General features: G+C 36.0%; 4 protein-coding genes across 4 annotated transcripts in view; 3 read left to right on the forward strand and 1 right to left on the reverse strand.

Moving 5' to 3' along the window:
- LOC107020586 (chitinase domain-containing protein 1) overlaps positions 1-3,220 on the forward strand; it is a 5,845-nt gene extending 2,625 nt beyond the window's left edge. The window contains exons 5-8 of the mRNA XM_027917069.1: positions 267-364; positions 834-921; positions 1,338-1,689; positions 2,733-3,220. Of these exons, the coding sequence (XP_027772870.1) occupies positions 267-364; positions 834-921; positions 1,338-1,689; positions 2,733-2,986 (792 nt within the window). The 3' untranslated portion in view covers positions 2,987-3,220. The remainder of the gene's footprint in view (positions 1-266; positions 365-833; positions 922-1,337; positions 1,690-2,732) is intronic.
- A 1,060-nt stretch (positions 3,221-4,280) lies between these two features.
- On the forward strand, positions 4,281-8,908 carry LOC114077306 (probable WRKY transcription factor 41). Its single transcript, XM_027917070.1, has 5 exons — positions 4,281-4,680; positions 5,474-5,596; positions 5,734-6,999; positions 7,831-7,953; positions 8,083-8,908. The coding sequence occupies exons 3-5, from the start codon at positions 6,677-6,679 to the stop codon at positions 8,636-8,638; spliced, it is 1,002 nt and encodes a 333-aa protein (XP_027772871.1). The 5' UTR covers positions 4,281-4,680; positions 5,474-5,596; positions 5,734-6,676; the 3' UTR covers positions 8,639-8,908.
- On the forward strand, positions 4,457-6,022 carry LOC114077207 (probable WRKY transcription factor 41). Its single transcript, XM_027916894.1, has 3 exons — positions 4,457-4,680; positions 5,474-5,596; positions 5,734-6,022. Exons 1-3 carry the CDS (start codon positions 4,457-4,459, stop codon positions 6,020-6,022), a joined length of 636 nt encoding a protein of 211 aa, XP_027772695.1.
- Positions 8,909-13,539: 4,631 nt separating the features above from the next.
- On the reverse strand, positions 13,540-19,150 carry LOC107020966 (cyclic nucleotide-gated ion channel 1-like). Its single transcript, XM_027916983.1, has 9 exons — positions 19,026-19,150; positions 17,740-17,809; positions 16,921-17,488; positions 16,623-16,835; positions 16,089-16,381; positions 15,825-15,936; positions 15,366-15,602; positions 14,646-15,043; positions 13,540-14,090 (listed from the first exon to the last, which is right to left on the reverse strand). Exons 2-9 carry the CDS (start codon positions 17,772-17,774, stop codon positions 13,802-13,804), a joined length of 2,145 nt encoding a protein of 714 aa, XP_027772784.1. The 5' UTR covers positions 17,775-17,809; positions 19,026-19,150; the 3' UTR covers positions 13,540-13,801.
- Between the last annotated feature and the right edge of the window lie 6,375 nt (positions 19,151-25,525).

Below are 25,525 nucleotides of genomic sequence, written 5' to 3' on the forward strand. Positions count from 1 at the left end.
GGGGGCGTTGGGCAGAAAAGCAATTGGAGTTCTGTTTGTTTAATACTTGTGTTCGATCACTTTCTCCAAGTAAGCTTTTTTTCTTGGAACTGCTCTCCGTTTCCTAACAGGTTCCTTGAATAGAGAGGCCGACAGAGATGGTGCTAGCAACTGAGAATCAACTTATCCTCTAATCTTTACCTCATTTAATTATTCTGTTTCAACATGTCATGTAATGTTGGATTACCAGCTACTCTAATGATTTTCTTTCCGCTCTCAATCTACAGATTTTACCTAGAATTGTCCTGGAGGCGATTCCGCTGGACTTGCTTAAGAAAAAGAAGCTTAGAGAGAAAGCAATCAACCTTATCATAATGGAGTGCAAGTGAGTGTCTATTTTAGATGTCTGCTTGAATTTTATTGCAACTTGAAGAAGTTAGACCGGTGGTGGATAATCTTCATTTTAAAGCAATTTTGGAGTGGAAGCGATTGAGAGAGAAAATATTGAGAAGAAGGTATATGGATGAAGGTGTGTTTTATTTATGAGGAAAGCTCCTCTATTTATACACATAAATTACACCGTCATACTATTTACTTTACATAATTGGCCGACAGACTATTTACATGATTGACCGACAGACTATTTACATGATTGGCCGACAGACTATTTACTTTACGACTTTTATGATGAGTAGGTAATAGATGAAGATCCATTGTAATTGCTCACCGGATACACATTTGGCAAAACTTACCTCCAAATTCCAAACCAACGATTATCCATTCTATTAGCATGTCTTCTACGTCAGGTACATTTTCTTCATCCACATATTCTGAGATCCTTTTATCTTATGTAGGGAGATGGAGTATGATGGTATTGTACTTGAGTCCTGGTCAAGATGGATGGCTTATGGCATCTTGCATAATTCAGATATGAGAAATCTGGTTAAGTGCTTACCTTCTCTCTCTGGTTTTTGTTCCTTTTAGTAAAACTTGGGAATAATGACATTTTGTGTAGATCCTGAACGATAAAATTCGTTCCGTTCTTATAAGATGGTGTGTGGTTCTAACTTCTGAAAATAAAGGATCCTATCTCACACTTTTCATTTTTCGCTTTGTACAAGAGCTGAAACATGAAAGCCATTACATGAAATATTTTATTATATGAAAAGTATTTCACAAAGAGATAGCTACTTACAGCGTAAATAGTGCCTTAATTATTAGAACCTTCTTAGTTTATTTTTTTTTTAATTTAACCTCAAGGAAAGAACTCTGCATTGGTGAGTGTAATTTGGGTATATGGAAAAGTAATTCACAAGATTTCTGATGAGTTCTACTTCTTTGATGCTTTGCAAGTGTAGGCATTGCAATTTATAAAGCAACTTGGAGAAGCTATGCATTCTGTGAACTTAGAAAGGAATGGCAAGACAAATCTGCAGTTAGTTTATGTGATAGGCCCACCACGTACAGATAAGCTACAGGAGCACGACTTTGGACCAGAAGATTTACAAGCCCTTTATGATGCTGTAGATGGTTTCTCTCTCATGACTTATGATTATTCAAGTCCTTATAATCCGGGTCCCAATGCACCTCTGAAGTGGATACGCTCCACCTTGCATCTTCTTGTGGGTGCTGGCAGCAAAAGTAGGAGATTGGGTGAAAAAATCTTTGTCGGCATCAACTTCTATGGCAACGATTTTGTCATGTCCGGAGGTATACATATGTTTATCTTACTGTGCTGTTTGTAACAACATTCCCTCACTTCCTTTTCTGCACCAACCCTGAGTAAAAAAGAGAAAATGAAAAACACCAATTTTTTAGCTTATGTCCCTTTGTTCTCTAGGAAGAAATTAAGAGGAACTTCTAAAGATATTAGTTAAACAAAGTTCTAACTTTTCCTATCTGTAAAGTTTTGAAGATCATAGAAAATTCAGATATTGTAGATGTAAAGACGGTCAATTTCATGTCAGGTAAAGGACTGCTAAAGTTTTTGTAGTGATTGACTCTGTTTAACTACTGATCTCCCTTGAAATCTTGTGATATATGTTTTCCTGGAAAATATTGCAAAGAAAAATTGCAGTTGGCTATGGGGGTAAATGCAAGGATGTAGTTTCACATTATCTTGACCTACGACAGTAACATCGGCTTTAAGGGTAAATTTGAATTATTCAAGTGCAACGAAGTGTTTAGAAGGGTAAATCTGAAACATATTTAAAGTAATGCAATGAAGTCTTTTCCGGAAAAAAAAAGTGCAATGAAACTGATTTTAAAGTTGATTCTGGTGTTAGTGATTAAAACATCTCTAATATTTGAGTTCTAGACTACCATTTTGGCCACGCTGTTGATGTTAGGCATTGTTGTACGACATTCTTGTCCATTTGAGGGTGGAAGAATCAAATATCCACCCTCAAGAGATTTTGCATCTCCAAAGTTTTCTGATGAGAGTTAGTATATACCGGGTGAGATTGGCTGAGCCAACCATTTGCTATACTTCTACTATCTCACCCAAAAAAAGTGATCAGGCCAGCTGCCTTTGTGTAGTTATACTTCTTTGTAGCTTCTTTTATTTCGCTTTGAAACTTCAGCCCTTTATCTGTTGACGGATGCTATACATATATTTCTGGAGAGTACTAAGACCTATTGGACTACACTTCAATTGCAGCTCAAATGTCCCTCTTTTTTCATCTTTAAGAGTTTAATGAATCTTTACTTGCTCATATCTGTCAATCATTTGTAAAGGATCAGTACATTTACAGGTTTAGGCGGGGGACCTATCATAGCACACGAGTATCTCTCTTTGCTGGAGCAGCACAAGCCTGTATTTCAGTGGGAGGAGAATAGTGCTGAACATTTCTTCTTGTACTCTGACAATCAGCATGTCCAGCATGCTGTATTTTACCCAACGCTCATGTCACTTGCAATGCGACTTGAGGAAGCTCGTACATGGGGCGCAGGCATATCAATTTGGGAAATTGGTCAAGGTTTGGAGTATTTTTTTGATATTTTTTAGTGTTTTTATCTTCACTTGGTGTCAGCGCCTAGTCTTACATTTCCATTTGTTTGATTAAATAGTCGAAAGGGATTATGTTGCTACAGTTGTCATGGATTAGTTTTTGAATCTAGAATGCGGCTCTATGTTACCATTTTCACTTCACTTGCAGTTTTCTTGTATATGAACTGTCTTATTTTCTCTCTTTACACGTACCAGAACTACTGAAATTGTGGAACCTTCTTCAGTTTTTTACCAGGGAAAAGCCCAAAAGATATACCCCTATCATTTGTGATTTATTTTATTTATGCCTTCTGTTTACCTCGGCTTATAGAAGTATCTTCACCTTAATATATCGTCTCAAATATGCCCCTTCAACTTGCAGTTTTCCATTGCAGTGGTATATTTGAACTTTTTCGATTGTTTATGTATATGCTTTCATTATTACAGAGGGTTACATATAAATGAATCTGATAGCTTAGGGGTAAACTTGAATTTCTTGTTTCTGTGCCTCTCCATAATGCTAAATGTAAGAGCCAAGCGGATAACTGTTGAGGGAAAGCTAAATATGAGACAAAGCTGAGGAGAGCTAAATATGAGACGAAATTAATGGTGGACGGGCTTTGGTGGACCGAAAGCAGGGAAAAATCTGAACATGTTACCTTTATGACCTGCACCTTTTATTTCCAAAACTTGGAATGTATTTCCTGGTCATTTATGCCAAAAAAGAGAAGAAAAAGAAAGCTGTTGGAATGTATTTTTTACGGAACCACAATGCATCTTCGTTCATATCACACGAATCAGACATTGGATTGGAAATTTGGGCAGTCATTTGTACCAACAGTTATATTGATTTCAGTCTATCTAACTTCCGGTCTGGCTCAATTTGTCGAGCAATGTTTTCATTCGGCCTATTACTGAATTCAGATAGGCAGTTCTGGGGTACGCCTTGGTGTAAAAAGAAAAAAAAGAAGATATTTCTCCTGTTTCATTTTACGTGATGATATTTAACTGGATATAAATTTGTGTAAATATGAATGAGAACATTTAAGTAATAGTAGTTAAAAAGTTTAATATTGTAGGTTTAATCTCTCAGAATGCAAATTATGACGACTAAGAAGGGAGATAAGGGTCTATTTTGGTGAAAAGATAAAACAGTCCCTGCTTAAGCCTTGATAGTCAACTAATGCAACATATGTTGACTCTACCAATTACTACATACATTTGTTAAGGACAGGGAGACTGGTGAACAAGTCTTCAAACTAATTTATATACAACTAACAAATTACTTTTTCTCATCAATCTCAAATTCATATTCAGATCTGTTTATTGCTGGCTATAGCTTTGTTCGAGCATAGTCAGCCAGTTTCGTGACTTTGTATAGCTGCAAAAAAAATGGGAGAAAACAGTTTTTGGGAGAGAGAAGTAGTGATTACTGAGCTAACCAAGGGGAAGGAATTGATGTTATAACTGCAAAAACACTTTGATCCCATGAAACAGGACGTGTGCCGGTATTTGGCTGCGGAAATACTTTCTTCCTATGATAAAGCTATGTCCCTCTTAAATGGCACAGCTTTATCAGGTATGATGAGCAAAAGTAAAGAGATCATTAATCCAGCACCATCTTCATCAACTGCGCCCCAGCTGGAATTTCCTCAACTTCTGGCTGATAGTAGCACTAAGAGTTGTGACCGCCCCTCTAAATTAAGGAAGAGGTATTCGATCTTACCTCCTCTCTTTTCTTGTGTAACTATCTGGTTTTCGAAACTTACTTATTGTCTAATCTGGATTTACACCATAGAAAGCCCACCATGGCTTGTTAGTGCTATTTACTAAATAGGACTACATTTTGATCAGGACTCAATCCTGAGACTCTGGTTTAGTAGTGAACAGCCATTCTACTTCATCCCTTGTGGTACTTGTACAAAAATTTAATGTGAATTGAAGTGATATGTGCTTAAGCTTAGATCTTTAGAACATTCAGAGTGTCATGAATCGCTTTAAATCTTAGTGGTTTGAGAATTTTGATCTACTGGTCCTCAGAACTGGTACCTAGCCTTACTACAACAACATACCTAATGTAATTTCACAGGTGTATGGAGAGGGTATAGAATGGTAGAGTCGTAGAGAGGGTATTTCCAATAGACAGTCAGAACCAAGACTCTCAACTTACTATGGTCAAGTAACTAAATAAAGTAGGATTATATGTGAATGAACCTTGGTCAAGTGATAAATTTTATGTAAATAATCATGGGCTTATCAAGTTGATGCTAGAACTTGGTGCCAATAATTATTTTTTCCTCTAAAAATGCTACATTACAGCAATTATATTCGTATATATATGTTCTCCAAAGACGGTCATTAAATTGTATGTAAACAATTTCGCCTACACTAACTGTAATTTACTCAGATGATCATGGCATGAAGCTGTATAAGTTTATGAAACTATTCTTACATGTGTTGGAGGTCCTTGTTAGAAACTTCAACATACACTATTAATCGTTATAGGAAGACGCTGGCACCAAGGACAGAGTATGTAGAAGCTCGACCCGGGGAAGAGGTTTCACCTAAAGATGGACTTAATTGGAGGAAATATGGACAGAAACTTATCTTAGGTGCAAAATATCACAGGTGAGTTAGTCTAAGTTCCTTTACCAAAAATCTGAGTATCTGTTTCATGAATGAACTGACCAAAAGGTTGTATGATACTACAATATCCAGGTATTCTGTGGTTAACTGATAGCAATTATTTTCTTTTGGAAATGCAGAGAATATTTTCAATGTGTTTATTGTCATTGTGACGCTACTAAGATGGTCCAGCAAATCGAGACAGAACCATTAAGTTTTGAAGCTACCTATGGAGGAAGTCACAGTTGTGGTCAAGAAAACAAAAACCAAAATGAAGAAGTACTAGTTGCTGTGGAAACACAAGTTGGAAGAGCAGCAGGGCAACTATATGAATGCTACATTCCTGAGATGGTTTTAACCCAAAATAATTCATATAAAACGAAATATCCATCTGATAGTACATACGAAATCCTACAGTTATTCTCATAACAATCAAGTTATATTCATTTATAAGTGACCAAATCTCCATTTACTGAAATTGGAGTAGAACCTCTAAATTAGTGGGATTAATTCATATAGATGTTTGTATTTCAAGCTAAAGGTAGATATTCTTAATTGGGAAAAGAACACTTAGTATCCCAAAGTGAGAAACTATTTACAAGTGGCTACCCTTTTACTTTTATACCCCTGTTTTCAACTACTAATTTGCGTTATACTGTTTTGATACCATCAAAGTATATATGGTATCAAAAATGAAGAAGCAATACTTCAGTAAAAACACTATCAAATTACTGTTTAAAAGTGTATTTATACATTCTGACGACTCAATTACTAGGTTCAATATCTCCCAGGTGTAAATTATGATGACTAAGAAGGGATATAAGGGTCTATTTTGGTGAAAAGATAAAATAGTCCCTACAGACCTTGATAGTCAACTAATGCAACATGTGTTTGACTCTATCAATTACTACATACATTTGTTATGGACAGGGAGACTTGTAAACAAGTCTTCAAACTGCTAATTTATATACAACAATCAAATTACTTTTTCTCAAAATTCATATTCAGATCTGTTTATTGTTGGCTATAGCTTTGTTTGAACATAGTCAGTCAGTTTCGTGACTTTGTATATCTGCGAAAAAAATGGGAGAAAACAATTGTTGGGAGAGGGAAGTAGTGATTACTGAGCTAACAAAGGGGAAAGAATTGATGTTGCAGCTGCAAAAGCACTTTGATCCCATGAAACAGGGTGTGTGCCAGTATTTGGCTGCAGAAATACTTTCTTCCTATGATAAAGCTATGTCCCTCTTGAATGGCACAGCTTTATCTGGTATGATGATGAGTAAAGGTAAAGAGATTATTCATTCAACACCGTCTTCATCAACTGCGCCACAGCTGGAATCTCCTCATCTTCTGGCTGATAGTAGCACTAAGAGTTGTCACCGCCCCTCTAACTACAGGAAGAGGTACTCGATCTCATTCCCGTCTCTATTTTGTTTTGTTTTGTTTAACCATTTGGTGTTTTGAACTTACTTATTTTTTAATAGAAATTCACATAGAAAGTCCACCATGGGATTTTAGTGGTATTTACCTAATAGAACTACTTGTTCAGGACTCAATCTCGAGACTCTGGTAATAGTGATAGAACTTTTCCTATTCTACTACATCCCTTTATGCTATTTTCATCCCTCACTTATAACTGAATTGGAGTACAGAATTTATGTGAATTGAAGTGATGTGTGCTACATTAAGCTTAGATCTTTAGAACATTAAAGAGTGTTGTGAATCGCTTTAAATCTTAGTGGTAGATTGAACGCTTTGAAAAATCTAGATTTCCTGGTCCTGAGAAGTGGTACCTAGCTAGCCTCTCTCTACTAACTACAATAACATATCCGGAGGGTAAGATGTAAGCAGACATAACCCCTACCTCTATGAGGTTGAGATGTTGTTTCTGATAGACCCTCGACACCATGACTCTCTTAACTTACTATGGTTAAGTAATAAAATGAAGTAGGATTATATATGAATGAACCTTGGTCAAGTGATAAAATGATCAGAAACTTATTAATTTGACGCTAGTACTTGGTGCCAATAAGTATTTTTCCTCTCATAATGTTACATGATAGCAATTGTATTCGTATATGTATGCTCTTCAAAGACAAAGTTACTAAATTATATGTGAGCAATTTCGCCTAGACTAACTGCAATTTACTCAGATGATCAGGGTATTGTAGTATTCTTACATGTCTTAAAGGTCCTTGTTAGAAACTTCAAAGTTACACGATTACTCATTATAGGAAGATGCTGGAACGAAGGAAAGAGTATGTAGAAGCTCGACCCGGAGAAGAGGTTCCACCTGAAGATGGACTTAGTTGGAGAAAATATGGACAGAAACTTATCTTAGGTTCAAAATATCCCAGGTGAGTACTATTCTTAAGTTCCTTGACCAAAAATCTCAGTATCTATTTCGTGAACGAATTGATCAAGAGGTTGGATGATACTACACTATCTGTGAGTTGACATATGGTCATTGAATTTTGGAAATGCAGAGAATATTATCGATGTGCTCGTCGTTGTTGTGGGGCTACTAAGATGGTCCAACGAATCGAGACAGGACCATTAACTTTTGAAATTACCTATGGAGGAAGTCACAGTTGTGGTCAAGAAACCAAAAATCAAAATGAAGAACTACTTGCTGTGCAGCAGACAAAATGTGATGAAGTTGAAAGAGGAGCCCGGGAAATATTTGAATCCTATATTCATAAGATGGTTTCAACCCCAAATAATTCGTATAACAATTCCTCAACGGGGGATGTGTTCTCAAACTCCAATTCTTTGTTCAACATCCCCAATTCCGACTTCATCCCCACACCGACTTCTTCACCTCATCCAGACACAGACTTTCTACTTGACGATAATAGTCTCACTCTCTTGTTTGATCATGATGTGCCTGAAAATTCTGGCAATGATTCTCTGGCTGCTCTGGCTTCTGAGGTTTATAAACTCTATGAGGAGAATGACAAACTCAATTTTCCTCATCGTTACGACAAACAGGCTGAGGCTGAGAATTCCAGACCCTTGAACAATGTTGGGGACCGATCATAACGTAAGCGTACGAGTATTTCTCTTTGCTGGAACAGCACAAGCATGCAATTAATATAAAGGGAGAAGAAGAGGGCTCAACATTTCTTCTTGTGTTCTACCTATAGCTCAACATTCCACATGATAGATTTAAGACCACAAGTTTCTGTATGACTTAGGCTAGGATGTTTGTTATGTATTGTTTGATAATTTATATGTTGTGTTGTATTTGTTAAGAATGATACAAGTCCCACATTGTTGGTTAATGAGATGGCTGGACCCAGACTTGACCAATTCTTCTCTCTTTGACTAACTAAGAGAGCTAACTTTTGGGGTGTGAGTTAAACTCAATACCTAATTTCACAGTATTAATATAGTAAAAAAGACACGCGTCTTGATTTAACTCGTTAAGTTCGATTATTAGCAAGCCAAATATGTTTGTTAAATAAGTAAATGAAAACAAGTAGTTGAAATAAAGCTATCCATTGACGTTTAGTGAAGGCATAATACATAAATACACCCTTTAACTTAACCTTATTTTACATTTATGCCCTCCAACTTTTAGTGTGCACAAATAGGCACTCAAACTTGTATAAAATTGAACAAATAGACACACGAGTCCTACATGTCACAATACACGTAGGACACAAATTTCCATGTAGGATGCCATATAGGACGTTTAAGTGTTTACTTGTGCACCCCCAAAGTTGGAGGACATAAATATGAAATAAGACCAAGTTAAAGGACATATTTATGTATTATGCCTTTAGTTTAGGCATAATACATGAATGCGCCCTTTAACTTGGCTTCAAATCACATTTATACCCTTCAACTTTGGATGTGCACAAATAGACACATAAACTTGTATAAAGTTGAGCAAATAGGCACACATGTCCTACATGTCATCCAACATATCATTTTTTTTGTCGTACGTGTATTGTGTCATGTAGGACTCCACTGTTTATTTATTTAAAAGTTAGATAGTTAATGTGTTTATTTGTGCATTATGAAGGTTGAAGCCAAATTTAAGGTCCAATACATGTATTATGCCTTTAGTAAATATAGAAAGCCTAGAGTACAAGTAGATCAGTGTATAAATTTTTGCACGACATTGCCGCTAAGCTAACATTGCTCTCAAATGTGTCAAAGATCTAGTCTTTTAGCATCTTACAATTAGGTTTGAGGAAGGTAAAAGGTACGTACATAATCTTATCTCTACATTTATAGAATAGATAGGATATTCCGGATTGACTCTCGTTAACTCTCCTCTATGATCCGAGTTTGGGACCGAGTGAGCTCATACAGGTTGTCCAAGGATAAATCTAAAATTCCGACAATGTAAACGAGCTCACGCAGGCCGTCCAAATTCATGTTTATTTTGCTCTTTCCAAGTTGTTTCATTTCCGTATTACGTAAAAAAAAAAAAGTTCTTCTCATCAAGAAAGTTAGGATTAATTCTAAAAATGCACAAAGACCTTGATAGTCAACTAATATAACATGCATTGACTTTACCAATTACTACATTTGTTAAGGCCACAAAGGGAGATTAGTGAACACGTTTTCACACTTAATTTCCCACTAACAAATTACTTTTTCTCACCAAGCTCTTATTCATATCTTCAAAACAAGTTTTTAGTTAGTTGCCATGTAGCTCCACTCGAGTGTAGTCAACCAGTTTGTGACTTTGGTTAGATTTCAAATTTTGAGAAAAATATGAGAGGGAAACAATTATTGGGAGGGAGAGATAGTGATTACTGAGCTAAACAAAGGGGGAAGGAATTGATGTTGCAACTACAAAAACACTTTGAACCCATGAAACAAAATGTGTGCCAATATTTGGCTGCGGAAATACACATCGTCCTACTTGGTAATTTGTGTCTTACATAATGTTCTATGTGTTAAGTTTTATACTATCTCCGTCTCATTTTATATGTTACCTTTCGAATTTCAAGAGTCAAACAAGTTTATCTTTGAGCGTAAATTTTTCATTGATCTTTTAAACATTTTGAATTATCAATTATAGTACTTATTACTTAGTTTACAAACATAAATATTTCATTTTAAAAAAAAATTGAAGATTTCATGCGCAAATTTCTGGTCAAACTTAAACTGTTTAACACTCAAAACATAAAAGGTGTCATATAAATTAGGACAAAAAGAGTATAAGTTTAAGTATCTATTTGTTCATTCCCAAAATTGGAGGGCATAAATATAAAATGAGGTCAAGTTAAAAGACACATTTATGTATGACATAATACATATATTGGATCCTAAACTTGGCTTTAAATTTTAACTTTGACCTCTAACTTTCATAATGCACAAATAGACATTTTAACTTTCCAACTTTTAAATAAATAAACACATGAGTCCTACATGGCAAAATACACGTAGAACACCACGTAGGACAAAAAATGACATGTAGGATGACATGTAGAACATGTGTGTCTATTTGTTCAACTTTATACAAGTTTAAGTGTCTATTTGTGCACATTCAAAGTTAAAGGGCATAAATGTAATCTGAAGCCAAGTTAAAGGGCACATTTATGTATTATGTCTTTATGTATTATGCATTTACTCCCTCGTAGCTAATAATTTCATAGCTATATATCATATTTATTGTAGTGTAAATTAATTAACGGGATTTATTTGAAGTAATAACGATCTGAAGGAACCTATTCCTTCCGAAAAGTCGTTATTTTTCTCAAAAGACACAACTTTCTACAAAAAACAGGTCTGAACAGACACGTTTCTTGCTGAAAATGGCTATAAAAAAGGAGGTCTTTTACGTTTTTCACTTACTTAAATTTTTCTCCTCTGCATACATTTTCTTACATAAATAAATTGTCGATTGATTGAGTCTGTGTGCTCTCGTTACCGTTTTTGAGTTCGCCAAAGTTATTGAAGTTTTAGGTACTGCTACTTCTATAACATGTTAATCCGTTTTATCTTGGGATAAGTTAATCAGTAACATTTGGTACAGTGAGGGGATTAAATTTCTTAAGGAAACATAGTGGTTTCTTTGGACTCGGATTAAAAGTTTTCTGTCTATTTCATCTTATTTCTGTTTATTTATTTTTTGACTAACCTTAATACATGTGATAACAGTAACTAAGTAAATTATTCATGTGTCGCACTAGATTGAACTATTTTGTTAAACTTACATATGACCATTCGGTGATATCTGTATTTTTTATACATACACTATATTATCAAGAACATCTTATCGTAAGGTAAAATGTTTCTCCGAAATCTCAAAATGTTATTTTAAGAAACTATTCGGTTTTGTTGCACAAAAATAACGAGTCATAGATAGATTTTAAGTCTAAGAAAGAAGTCTAAGAAAATCTACATGGAAATAGTTGATCAGAAGTAACAAAGTTTTCTAAATTCCTGAAAGTTATTAAGAAAAACATCAGACGTTAAAGAAGAGACCAATAAGCCACGAGTAACAAAACTCCCAAGTAAAATGGAATATCACGTCCATACAAGAACAAAATTAACTAAATTCAAATAGACGACCTTCGGCTCCTTTCTTATGAACCTCCATCAATTTGTCACCCTAAAGTTATTAACATCATAAAGATTTTTCCTCATTTTCTTTGAATAATCATTTCTATTGCTTAGGTTTCATATTATCGACTACAGTTTATTTGGAATTGAACCACAATTATTGTTATGGTAATAGTATGCCGTTAAAAATAATTAATGCAATAATCAACTAAGCAATAGATGACATATAAATGAAATCTTCTAAACCAATACATAAATTCAAAAATATCCACAAATAATAATAAAGACGACATTACTTTACTAACATCAAGAAGAAAACTGAATGTTTCTTAACATATTTTTCAAAAAGATAGTCTATCGGATTTTATCCAAATTTACATTTCACAAATATAATTGAAAGAAGTCAAAAAAAGAGTTATTACTACACCAAAAATATTATATAGCTTAATTGTCGTTACATATATATTTTCAGAGGCAATTATAGTACTCCCTATAAATGTCCCTAAAGCCTATAATGACATTGAACTAATGACAATTAATTAATATCGATAAATACTCTAAAATTCCTCATCAATGTGCATACTTATTGCTGATAAAAATATTTTTTGTTATAGTGTATTTTGGGCATCTGTTAGTTTCAAGAAAACTTGATCTCGAATTGTTCCCAAAAGAATTAGAGGAAGAAATATGACAAATTAGTCAACTTGTGATAAAAGAAGTGGACTAGTTATCTCAATACTAATATTCTAGGAAGAGTGCAATGACATATAAAATATTGGCTTTTTGGCATAATACATGTATTGGACCCTAAACTTGACTTCAAATTTTAACTTTGACCTCAAACTTTCATAATGCACAAATAAGCACTTTAACTATCCTATCTTTCAATAAATAAACACGCGATTTTTGGAGCCAAAGTGCGTGAAATGCAATAGTTACATAACAGTGGCAAAATAGAAGTTTTGTTTACTAAAGAACCAAACGTTGTGAATTCAACCATTCCAGCAGCGTTAGGAGTTGTCTTCTTTTGGTGCCTTGGAATCAAGTGTTGGGGTTTAAAAGGCATGACTGGAAAATGAAGAGTTGTGACTTTTTTGAAAAATTGTGACTTTTGTAAGAGTTGTGACTTTACTGAAAAGTTATATCTTTTATGAAGAATTCTAACTTTTCCATCAGGTTATTACTTTTAAGAAGGGTTAAATAAGAATCTTGGTCTGTGGAGGCGCCTTGTAGGCGGCATATAATATGATATATGATTCTTCCTCATCTAATTTTAGTAAACCAATATGGTTTTGTTAAAATGTCCTACTGATCAGCAAATACATTATACAACAAACAATAAATTACAATACATTACAATTTAGTAATAAAGATATATTTCAAGAGAACAAGAGATTAAAAAATAATCCAAAAAGAATGCAAAGGGTGATTACCTGACTAACCTTTTATTATGTTCAATTAAGACCATCTCTAAATACATCATTCTGTCATTGTAACTTTTGGTTTATTTCCTTACTGTCCCTGAAGTTTAATAGAAACAGAACAGTGTGTTTCTATGTACCAGAATCCTAATGAATCAAGATATACCATATGTGCTACTCAAGGATTTGTTTTCTAAAATATAAAGAAAATGTAAATCCACCAATATAAACATATTCAACATTTCTAGTTCATGAATCATTTTTTCTCACTAAAATCTGGTTCAGCTGGTTTATGAAACAGTAGAGGTAATGATCTGGTACCAGTTGTATTGTTGCATCGCAAGGCGCGTAGTACATTAGCTGCAAACCTTGATGCATATATGATAGATCCAAGACTTGATGCATTTGTGCTCTCTTTAGCTAATGCAACCTGCAATTTATCTTCTTCCTCTCTTAAGGATTTCTCGAGTTTTTTCCTGCAGTGTCGACGCCATGCTACTTGTATAAAGCATGCTGCCCATGTCCTCCATTGTTGTGAGAAGAACCTGAAAATAGCCAAGTACATCATGAGTTTTAACTTTTTCTTCGAGTTGTAATACCTTCTACCTATTGATTATATGGAAGAGTTCTTCAGCTATAAATAGTGGTGTTTCTTCGTTTGTGAAAGATCCTAAGAAAGGTGAGAGGTGTGGAAAAATATTGTATAGTGTACGTAGTAGTAAAAAGAGAGAGTTGAGACACAAAATATTCTAAAGTCTTTAACTATATAATACTATACAAAAGAGATCAACTATATGTTGAAGGAAAATGTTCTTTTCGTGAAGTTTTGGACTCTTAAACTAATTTGGAGTTGTTTGAGTTGTACGACGTCGTTGGATTGTTGTGTCCTGGAAGAGACAAGTCAAGAGGCAAACTGGTAGATCGGTGTAGATAATCTAATTGTCCTTCTGGGGATAGACTTATATACGACCATGTGTTTTTGCTCGAACATCAATAAATTCTCAGTTGGTTCAGTACATTCCTCTGAAACTGATACCAGTTTGTTGTCTGAAGCAAATTGAAGCTTGTTATGAAATGGAACAAGACCTAAAAAAACTTACCTGAAAGTATGCTGAAGTTGCTTGCTATGCAGACGTCTAAATTGTGAGGCGACAAACTTGAGGTCATCAGCAGTGAGGGAAAAAGATTCTATATCAGTTACAGCCTGCACTGTTCTAGTCGAAATCGGAAGACTACTGCAGGAAGTATGAGGGTCTAAAGCCCATGTCAAAAGCTCATCACCACAGAAGTCACCAGCCTTGAGATGAACAGAGTTGAAAAAACCAGTCCTTCCACCATTTGTGGTCATAGTTAACAATGTACCTCTCATTATAAAGTGCATTTCTTCTACTGGATCACCTTCTCGGATTATGAAGCTCTTCTCCGTGAAGAGTGCTGGTTTCAATCTGTCACACAAAGCGTCCAGTAATTGGTCGTCCATTTTCTCAAATATAGGAACCTGCATTACCAAACCAATACAAATTTAGTGCTTTTTTGGAAGCATCATCATAAATGATTGAAGTGTGTGACATTAACTTTTCTAATGTCAATTAGGGGATAAACGTACAACACACATTTCCCAGGACTAGTAGTGATAAGAATGTGATGACATATTCAGGACTAAAAGTTCTATTGGTACTTTAGAATGTGCCAAAAGTTACTTCTTCTTTCTTAAACTCCATGTTTAGTCAAACATCAACCATATAAATGAAATGGAGGGAGCAACATTCTTTGATTACCAGATAAAACAACGCATGATGAAGTTGGACAAAAGTACTTACTCTTTTCAGCAAAGACCAACAGAGATGTCGCTTTAAATCTCTCCTCAAGTCTCTAGGAAGACTTTGAATGAGTGAATCTTCCTCAACTCCCTTTGTTTCTTGCCATTTGTACTGTTCATGTCTTCTAATTCGCTCTCTCAGATTGTCGGGAAGCATGCGATGAGACATCCACTGTTCGACATCCCGCCTTCTCATTCTCATCTCTTCTACTCTAACCAGGTTAGATTGCATAAATTTCTGTTTCAAAAAACCAACACCAAATCACTCAAACTTCATTCTAAAGTGTTCCGACTTTATGTGTTTTTTGTTCTATCAAGGTCATGCAATTCTAAAATTCTCTCTCAACTTATATTGCCTAGACTCTCCTCCAAAAATGCACTGCTTTTGGAGGATCCGACATTTTTGCAGAGTCCAAGCAACATTTTAGAACATTGTTTGATAAAAGGTGAGTGTGCTGACCTGCATATTGCCAATAATCAAGGAAAACAATATAAGCCCAACGATTGAGATGAAGACGGCAAAGATAATATCTCCATCGAAGGTACTTGTCTTAAGGTTTTGGCCAAGGGAACTGAAACATGTAAGAAGAAATAGTTATAGAATTATGGAAGTTACTCGACAGAGTAACTTAAGCCATCTCAAGGCACATCACGACCTACAGTTGGCTATATTCCCGTTACTTCAATGGAATCCAAATGTAATGTATTATTAAAGTGAACACACCTTAAGTTTCTCAGCCCCCACCAAAAGCAATACAAGAGTTTGGTCCGGAATTTTCTTTTTTCCACAACCTGAAACTGAAGAGCATCGAGTGCGATTCCAAAATCAAATTCATTTGGATCTTTTATATCTTCTTGTTGGAGAGGGCAAGAAGAATTCAGTAAAAAAGCACTTCCATTCATTTTTCCTCCACAATATAAGTAGTCTGACAAACAGTTGGGGATCTTGTCACACGCGTTGCGCCAGCATGTATCTTGGCGTTCTATCGAGAACAAATACCAAAAGTCTCCAATTACCTGAGATCACACATTTAGTTGACTAGTTACTGGTAAAATACACATCGGAAGTTTCACATCCCAACTATCAGTTGTTCCATTTTCCTATACCTAAAGTATCATCATCTACTAAAAGAAGTGTGTTTTAATACATAGTTGAGGTGTGAAACTCGCGAAAAAGTAATAGTTTCAGTGTGTCTTTTATCATTATCTATATCTTTTATGTAATGCTGATTCATCTATTTGTTGAAACGGAACTTACATTACTGTACAACATGTAGAGGAAAAGGTTGAAAACAGCTCCACCCAATGCACTCTCATTAAAGAAGCCTGTAGTCCTTTCTATTTCTTTGGACAATGGATAAATTCTAAAAAGTCTTGGAACATATTGAGCAAAAATTACAATCTTCAACATTTCTTTCGTCGCCAGAGCAATGGGGCCATTCACGTTGGGAGCGATAATCAATATCACAATCTGCACAAAAACAAGGTTAATCATACTCCCTTAAATTAAGAAAATGCTAAAATAAAAAAAAACACAAGCTTTTGATGACATGAACCTGTGGGAGTGGAAGGACTGCTACAACGTCAACGATGAAATAAGATAACAAATATCGCTTGGCTATAGCAGAGGAATCTTCAATTAACTCACCCACTCCATAAACTCGAGAAGAAGGAGCAATGAAGCCAGTACGAAATTTCAAGACAATGTGAAAGACATAGAAAAGATCAGTGATAGAACGAAGAACGCAAGCAGTGATCTTTAACGTGTTGTCCAAATCTAGGCACTTATTTTTGTCATCAATAACAGGAATGTAGAAGAACAACGGATCAAGTGACACCGCAAATACACAAGCCAATATAAATACTTTGTTCCATTTCTGAAGAAATTGACCCTGAGGATCAAGAACTCTCTTGTTTGATGCAATAGATTGATCTTTTGTTACACGATGGACGCGAACTGGTTTTCTCCTGCTACTTATTCTTTCAGAACCCTTCTCAATCCTTCTTTTTACGCTTCTCATCAACGAGCTAGCTGATGTTTTTTTGACACAAAATGGCCTATTAGTCGACGAACTTTTATGGTCAACGCTGAAGGATGATTGTTCCAACTTCCGGTCCTCAAACCTAAGTATATTTAAAACCATCAAAAGGATTAATGCAAATCTAAACTTACAAGAAAGACCAAGTTAGGGTCTAAGATTACAAGTTAAAGTGTCTACTTGTGCACATCCAGAGTTAAAGGACATAAATGTCAGATGAGTCTAAGTTAAAAGACATTTTTGTGTATCATACCAACTCGAATTATATCATGAAATTAATGTAATAAGCTTCTGCTAATGGAACTTTTGTTTGTATAGGAGGCTGATTGTACTAACCTTACATATTTGTCCTGCTTGGGTTTCATCATCATATTGAGTTTTTGTCCTATAATTGGGTGCTCAGTAACTAGCTTACAAAAACAAATATAAGATGTTCAAATGAGAGAGCCTTAAATGCAAAAATCAATAGCTCAAGTACCCCAACTTATTCGAAACTGAGACATAGTAGTTGTTGTTATTGTTGTAATAACAGTTTAAGTACTAGAAAAATGAAAAGTAATTGATGATAATGGTTTGTTTATCCAGGGATTCTTAAACATAAACTTTTCCACCAAAAAATCAAGTGAAGTTTGTGCTTCATGCAACATGAACTTGTGAAATTAGAACATATAGCAGTTTCAAGTGTTGGGATCGAAATAACCAGATGTCAATCGGAGAAAGAAGGACGATAAACAAGACAATACAAAGTTATTATAAATTATCATGATTTGGACAATTGACCTACACGATATGAATTGAAATGAGAAGGAAGAATCCTCAATTTATAAATTCTTTCAAGTAAAGGATTGGCCAAATATGGAAGGGATGATACCACTTATGACAAGTGTTTTCCCCTTCCTTCAACAAAAATGAATCCAAATATGGTAAAAAGGTCACGATAAATATAATTTGGCATAATACACATATTGGACCATAAACTTGACTTCAAATTTTAACTTTGACTTCCAACTTTCATAATGCACAAACAAGCACTTTAACTATTCAACTTTTAAATAAATAAATACATGAGTCCTACATGGCACAATACACGTAGGACACCACGTAGGACAAAAAATGACATGTAGAAAGACATGTGTGTCTATTTGTTCAACTTTATAGTACAAGTTTAAGTGTCTACTTGTGCACACCCAAAGTTGAAGGACATAAATGTGATTCGAAGCAAAGTTAAAAAGCATATTTATGTATTATGCCATATAATTTTTGTCCCAATTTATATGATAGTTTGACTAGACACAGATTCAAGAACGAATGACTTTTAAAACTTGTGGCCTGAAATAAGTCATGTATATATAAGACTTTTGAAACTTGTGGCCTGAAATAAGTTGTATGATTATAAATCATTTCATTAAGAGCTAAATAAATATTATTACTAAATGCTAGTACATGTAGAATTCTTTTTTGGAGTGATTGAAAAGAAAAGTGAGTCATATAAATTGAGACAAACAAAGTACATAATATCAAGAACTAATATAATAGGAACTCAAATCAAAACTACATAAAAAGTATAATAAAAATCAACAATAACTTACAAAGAGAAGTTTGAACCTTGAGAGAAAACTTACATGGTCAAATGAACACAATTTGCAGCTTACTTACATGGGAATTGAATAATGTAGTGAAGTTTATAACAAGTAGTATGCATATGTAAGTTCAATTTTTTCTGTTTAAGAAAGTTCCTGGATATTGCTATGATAAGGTAGCCCATTGGTTTTAATGGGAAGGACGACACAAGTCACAAGTCAATACAGAGTTCTAGAGAGACAGTATTATAGAGCGAAACATGAAGAAAGATCTTAAATTATCTCTTTATATAATTAGAGGTTTCGAATTTTTAAATAAGGAGTCGTATTTATGTTATTTTATGCGCTCATTAACTCATGTTACAAGTTAAAGTATTTTTAAAAACTTCATTAAATTCATTATTTATGTTATTCTATACTTCATTAATATTATCAACGTAACATCTCCCATTATTAGATGTACTTTGACTTGCTGACTTACTTTGTCAAAAGAGCCGTCTAAGGTATATATATAATGTTAAACAATTTATTCTATACTCCTATAATATTCACTTTTTCTTTTGTGAAAAAAAGGATCATTTGAATGTTCAATTCAAATATGACCTATCATTTTTTTCATGAACTTTTATTTAATACATGAACATGAACTTTAACTTGGCGTTTATAGATAATTATGACTTTTGATTTTGGATATGTACAATAGACACTTAAATTTGTACAAAATTGAATAAATAGACTGTTATGCGGAATTTGGGATAATACGAGAAAATATAAACGCGAAAAACAAGACAACAGATTTACGTGGTTCACCAATAAATTGGCTACGTCCACGGGAAGAGGGAGAGCAGTTTTATTATGGAGAGGCAAGAACAGAATTACAGAATAGGGTTTGCCATAGCGTCTATATATAGTGCTAAGTTACGCCCTAACAGGCTTGGGCCCAACATACAGAATTGACAGATAATTAAGGGCCCAATACAACAACATTGTATACCGTCGGATTCAAGGCATTCAACAAATCTCCACCTTGACTTGAATTCTCCGAACAGATTCTTCAGACGCACTATGATAGTGCCAGGCCTCCCCCTCTTCCTCGGAATTGCCCCGTAGGGCAATTAACAGCTTCTGATGTTGAGCAAGTCCAAACAGTGTTGAAACTTGCTCTGTGGAACCGGCTTTGTGAACATATCAGCAGGATTATCAGCAGTTCCTACTTTCTTCACCTTGATTCTCTTCTCACTTCTCAGAAAATGATACCTTACGTCAATATGCTTGGTTCTCTCATGATGGACTTGATCCTTGGCTAGACAAATTGCGCTCAAACTGTCACAATACACCGTAGCCTGATCATGATGCAGACCAAGATCACTAACCAGCCCTTTCAGCCAAATCCCTTCTTTTGCAGCCTCTGTCAAGGCCATGTACTCCGCTTCCGTAGTAGACAAAGTCACTGTAGGTTGCAAAGTTGCCTTCCAACTGACGACAGATCCTCCAAGGGTAAACACATAGCCAGTCATCGATCTTCTTGTGTCAACATCTCCAGCATAGTCAGAATCAGAATAGCCAGTAACCAAGCACTGAGTATCACCTCCATAAATGAGACCAACGTCAGATGTACCTCTAAGGTACCGGAAAATTCTCTTCACAGCCTGCCAATGTTCTCTCCCTGGTTGTCCCATGAATCTGCTCACTACACTGACTGCATGTGCTAAATCTGGCCTTGTACAGACCATAGCATACATCAAACTTCCTACGGCACTGGCATAAGGGACTCGTGACATATACTCCTTCTCTTCTTCTGACTGTGGAGCGAACATGGCAGTGAGATGGATATTGGCAGCACTGGGGGTATCAATAGGCTTAGATGAAGACATGCCAAACCTCGCCAAGACCTTCTGAATGTAGCTTCTCTGTGACAAGAAAAGTTTCCTTCTCTCTCTGTCTCTAATGATCTCCATCCCTAGAATCTTCCGAGCGGCTCCCAGATCCTTCATCTCAAACTCAGCACTAAGTAAACCCTTCAGCTTCTGAATGTCATACTTCTTCTTTGCAGCTATCAGCATATCATCTACATAAAGCACCAGATAGATGAATGAATCATCCTTGAGCCTATTGTAGTAGACACAACAATCATATGAGCTCCGAGTATAGCCCAACTTCACCATATAGCTGTCAAACCTTTTGTACCACTGCCTTGGAGACTGCTTAAGTCCATATAAGGACTTCTTCAACTTGCAGACGTGATTTTCCTTACCTGGAACTTGGAAACCATCCGGCTGAGTCATGTATATCTCTTCCTCCAACTCTCCATGTAGAAACGCTGTCTTCACATCAAGTTGTTCAAGCTCCAGATTCTGATGTGTAACTATCGCTAGTAACACTCGGATGGAAGTATGTCTGACCACTGGTGAGAAGATCTCATTGTAGTCCACTCCCTCTCTTTGGTTGAAACCTCTGGCAACAACCCTGGCTTTATACTTGACTCCTTCTGCTGGTGATATCCCTTCCTTCTTCTTGAAAACCCATTTGCAAGTAATAATCTTTCTCCCCGAAGGCTGTATGACCAGATCCCATGTCTGATTCTTGTGTAGGGACTCCATCTCATCTCCCATAGCGGCAAACCATTTTTCAGAATCAGAACTTAAAATGGCTTCTTTGTAAGTAGACGGCTCAGATGTATCTACCTCTTCAGCAACCTGCAGTGCATAACCCACCATGTCCTCAAAGCCATACCTCGTAGGTGGCCGAACTTCAACCCTCCTTGGCCGATCTTGAGCTATACTCCGATGGATATCTGATGGCATAGATTCTGGAATATCAGTTTCTGTCTGTGGCTCTTGATCCTCCTCTTCAGGTTCTTTCAAATCGCTCTCGTTCTGAATGACTTGAAACTCCACCTGTTTATCAAGACTCCCAGTTTCTGACGTAGTTGTAGGCTTCACAATGGTTCTAAGCAGAGAACTTTCATCAAAGACAACGTTCCTGCTCATAATAACCCTCTTTTCTGCTGGAGACCAGATTCTGAAACCTTTCACTCCATCTCCGTAGCCCACAAATACTCCCTTTTTAGCTCTTGGTTCTAACTTACCTTCACTGACGTGATAGTAAGCCGTACAACCAAAAGCTTTCAGATTTGAATAATCAGCAGCTTTTCCTGACACATCTCCATTGGTGTTTTGCACTGTATGCCTGTATGTGGTCCGCGGTTAATCAAGTAGCAAGCTGTACTAACCGCTTCTGCCCAGAATCTTCTATCTAGCCCAGCATTAGAGAGCATGCACCTTGCTCTCTCCAGAAGTGTTTGATTCATCCGCTCAGCTACACCGTTCTGCTGTGGTGTATTTCTGACTGTACGATGTCGAGCAATCCCTTCATCCTTACAGAATTGATCAAATTCAGACCAGCAGAATTCCAGCCCATTATCAGTTCGCAACCTCTTGATCTTCTTCCCTGTTTGATTTTCCATCAAAATTTTCCACTCCTTGAACTTCTGGAAAGCTTCACTTTTATGCTTCATCATGTACACCCAAGTCATCCTTGAGTAGTCATCAATCATGGACACAAAAAATCTGCAGCCTCCCAAAGACTCAACACGGCATGGACCCCAGCAATCAGAATGGATATAATCAAGAGTGCCTTTTGTTCTGTGAATGGCTTTTGGAAACTTGTTGCGATGTAGTTTTCCAAAGACACAATGTTCACAAAACTCTAGGCTTTTAACCTTATGACCAGCAAGAAGATCCTCCTTTGACAGAATTTGCATCCCTCTTTCACCCATATGACCAAGTCTCATGTGCCATAACTTAGTCATATCCTCCTGGTGAACTTCTGACGATGCAACATGGGCTGAACCTGTAACCGTGGAACCTTGTAGAAAATACAAAGTACCACGCATGACACCTTTCAGAATCAGATTTGAACCCTTCCAGACCCGCAAGACTCCATCTTTTCCCGACCAGCTGAATCCCTTGCTGTCCAAAGAACTGAGAGATATCAGATTTTTCGTCATCAATGGAACGTGCCTGACCTCGTTCAATGTGCAGAAGCTACCGTCATGTGTCCTTATCTTGATCGAGCCTGTCCCAACCACCTTGCAGACAGAACTGTTGGCCATCGAGATGCTGCCTCCGTCTATCTGCTCATAAGTCGTGAACCACTCTCTCCTAGGACAGATGTGATAGGATGCCCCAGAATCGAGAACCCACACATCTGAATGATGAGTGTGCTCATCCGCAACTAGGGCAATGTCTTCTTCAGAATTGGTGTCTTCTTCAGCAACAGCAGCAGAAACTGATTGTTTTTCCGATTGCTTCTTCTTCTTCGGACAATCAAATTTCCAATGTCCCTTCTCCTTGCAGTAATTACAAACATCATCTGGCTTTGCACCCTTCGACATCGGCTTATTTTTCTTTCCGCCGTTTTTCCTTCCCTTTCCGCTACTGGTGAACAGACCGGAAGGCTGTATGTCCGTACTTGTGCCGTTAGCCTTATGCCGTAATTCCCTGCTATGAAGGGCCGATCTGACTTCTTCCAGCGACACAGTATCTTTCCCAACAATGAACGATTGAACAAAATTCTCAAACGACATTGGGAGAGATACTAACAGAATCAGGGCAGCATCTTCATCCTCGATCTTCACATCGATATTACGCAATTCTAATAACAAAGTATTCAATTGCTCTAAATGTTCCCTGAGTTGTGTACCTTCAGCCATTCGTAAACCGAATAGACGTTGTTTCAGAAGCAGCTTGTTGGTTAGAGATTTTGTCATGTACAAACTCTCCAGCTTCAACCACAGACCAGCAGCAGTCTCTTCATCCGAGACCTCCGTGATGACGTCATCCGTGAGACACAGCATGATCGTCGAATGCGCCTTTTCCTCCAGAATCGCCATCTCAGGAGTAACGACGGTGTTCTTGTCTTTCGACAACGGCGCCCAGAATCCTTGTTGTTTCAACAAAGCCCGCATCTTGATCTGTCATAAACTGAAACTGTTCCTCCCTGTGAATTTGTCGATTTTCACGTTCAAAGCAGACATCTCGAATTCTTCAAGAACACCGATTAATCGAGAGGCTCTGATACCAATTTGTTATGCGGAATTCGAGATAATACGAGAAAATATAAACGCGAAAAACAAGACAACAGATTTACGTGGTTCACCAATAAATTGGCTACGTCCACGGGGAAGAGGGAGAGCAGTTTTATTAAGGAGAGGCAAGAACAGAATTACAGAATAGGGTTTGCCATAGCGTCTATATATAGTGCTAAGTTACGCCCTAACAGGCTTGGGCCCAACATACAGAATTGACAGATAATTAAGGGCCCAATACAACAACATTGTATACCGTCGGATTCAAGGCATTCAACATAGACACAATCGTCCTACATGACACCCTACATAACAATTTTGTGTCCAACGTGGTGTTCTATGTGTATTATATCATGTAGGACAAGTGTGTCTACTTATTCAATTTTATACAATATTAAGTGTTTACTTGTGCACACTCAAAACTAGAGGACATAGTTATCCACTGGAACCAAGTTAAGGGTCATGTTTATATGTTATGCCATTTAAATATTGTTGCTACTATCAGTATTATATTTCTTTGAGTATGTATGGTTATTACAACAATCTCTATAATTACAACACTATATACATTAATATATACAATCATTTCTCTATTAATACATCACGCTAACACCATAGTTCTATAACTCTCTTTGGATGGTGTTAAAAGCTAAAATTTCTTCTTACATGTTTCAGTTCTCTTGGCCAAAACCCAGAGGCTTATCTAGAGGGCCCAGGGGGTTCACGGGTTCACGGAAACCTATGCTTTCCTCTCTAGATCATATATATTAGTGTTAATTACTTAAAAAATATTAAATATAGATATGTGACCCACGTTCAAAGTACTACATAAAAATATGATAATGATTGAGTGGACCTTTCTAAATGAGCATAAAAAATTTAAATCTTATCTCTATTATTTTTTTAGTAACACCTCTCCAAGTATTATAAGTATTATGTGTGAATTTCAAATATTTTGGTACAATTTAAATTAATTTCATGTTGTTAAAATGTATTATATTTGTTGGAACAATAACAATCGAGTTTATAACAATGTATAATATTGAATTAAAATTATATTGCAATTTTATTTAATAACACATAAACTAATTTTGAATAATTTTTTATTTAATATTTAAAATTCAGGAATAATATCTAATATCGTTTAATAAGTGAAACAATTAAACAACACTTATAATACATTTTGAATTCAATACTTTATACCATTGGATATATATATATCCTAATTGTATCAAGGAGTAAATTAGTAGTTTTTCCACTAATTAAATCACTCTTTGACACCTAAATCTAATAACAAGGTAATCTTCTAAAGAAACACTTATTATAAAAAGGGAAAAATGCAACAATACTTTTTTTTAATGGCGGCTTAATATTCACATTAAAACTTGACCAAATTTCATACTAGAATTAGCAAATCCCACATTGGATATGTAATTTTGGTGTGGAAGCAAGG

This window comes from Solanum pennellii, chromosome 5, assembly GCF_001406875.1.
Source record: "Solanum pennellii chromosome 5, SPENNV200".
Classification (NCBI taxonomy): Eukaryota; Viridiplantae; Streptophyta; class Magnoliopsida; order Solanales; family Solanaceae; genus Solanum; species Solanum pennellii.

What these genes read in the sequence shown, in the direction of transcription:
- LOC107020966 (XM_027916983.1), bottom strand. Translation starts at nt 17,774, where the DNA reads ATGATGATGAAACCCAAGCAGGACAAATATGTAAG. An exon ending in GTTGGTCTTTGCTGAAAAGA is followed by an intron (nt 15,044 to 15,365) that starts GTAAGTACTTTT and finishes TTGGTAATGCAG; the next exon opens with GTTCCTATATTTGAGAAAAT. An exon ending in CAACTTCAGCATACTTTCAG is followed by an intron (nt 14,091 to 14,645) that starts GTAAGTTTTTTT and finishes GGCTATTTTCAG; the next exon opens with GTTCTTCTCACAACAATGGA.
- LOC114077306 (XM_027917070.1), top strand. Translation starts at nt 6,677, where the DNA reads ATGGGAGAAAACAATTGTTGGGAGAGGGAAGTAGTGATTACTGAGCTA. An exon ending in CCCTCTAACTACAGGAAGAG is followed by an intron (nt 7,000 to 7,830) that starts GTACTCGATCTC and finishes TACTCATTATAG; the next exon opens with GAAGATGCTGGAACGAAGGA. An exon ending in TTAGGTTCAAAATATCCCAG is followed by an intron (nt 7,954 to 8,082) that starts GTGAGTACTATT and finishes TTGGAAATGCAG; the next exon opens with AGAATATTATCGATGTGCTC.
- LOC114077207 (XM_027916894.1), top strand. Translation starts at nt 4,457, where the DNA reads ATGAAACAGGACGTGTGCCGGTATTTGGCTGCGGAAATACTTTCTTCC. An exon ending in CCCTCTAAATTAAGGAAGAG is followed by an intron (nt 4,681 to 5,473) that starts GTATTCGATCTT and finishes TAATCGTTATAG; the next exon opens with GAAGACGCTGGCACCAAGGA. An exon ending in TTAGGTGCAAAATATCACAG is followed by an intron (nt 5,597 to 5,733) that starts GTGAGTTAGTCT and finishes TTGGAAATGCAG; the next exon opens with AGAATATTTTCAATGTGTTT.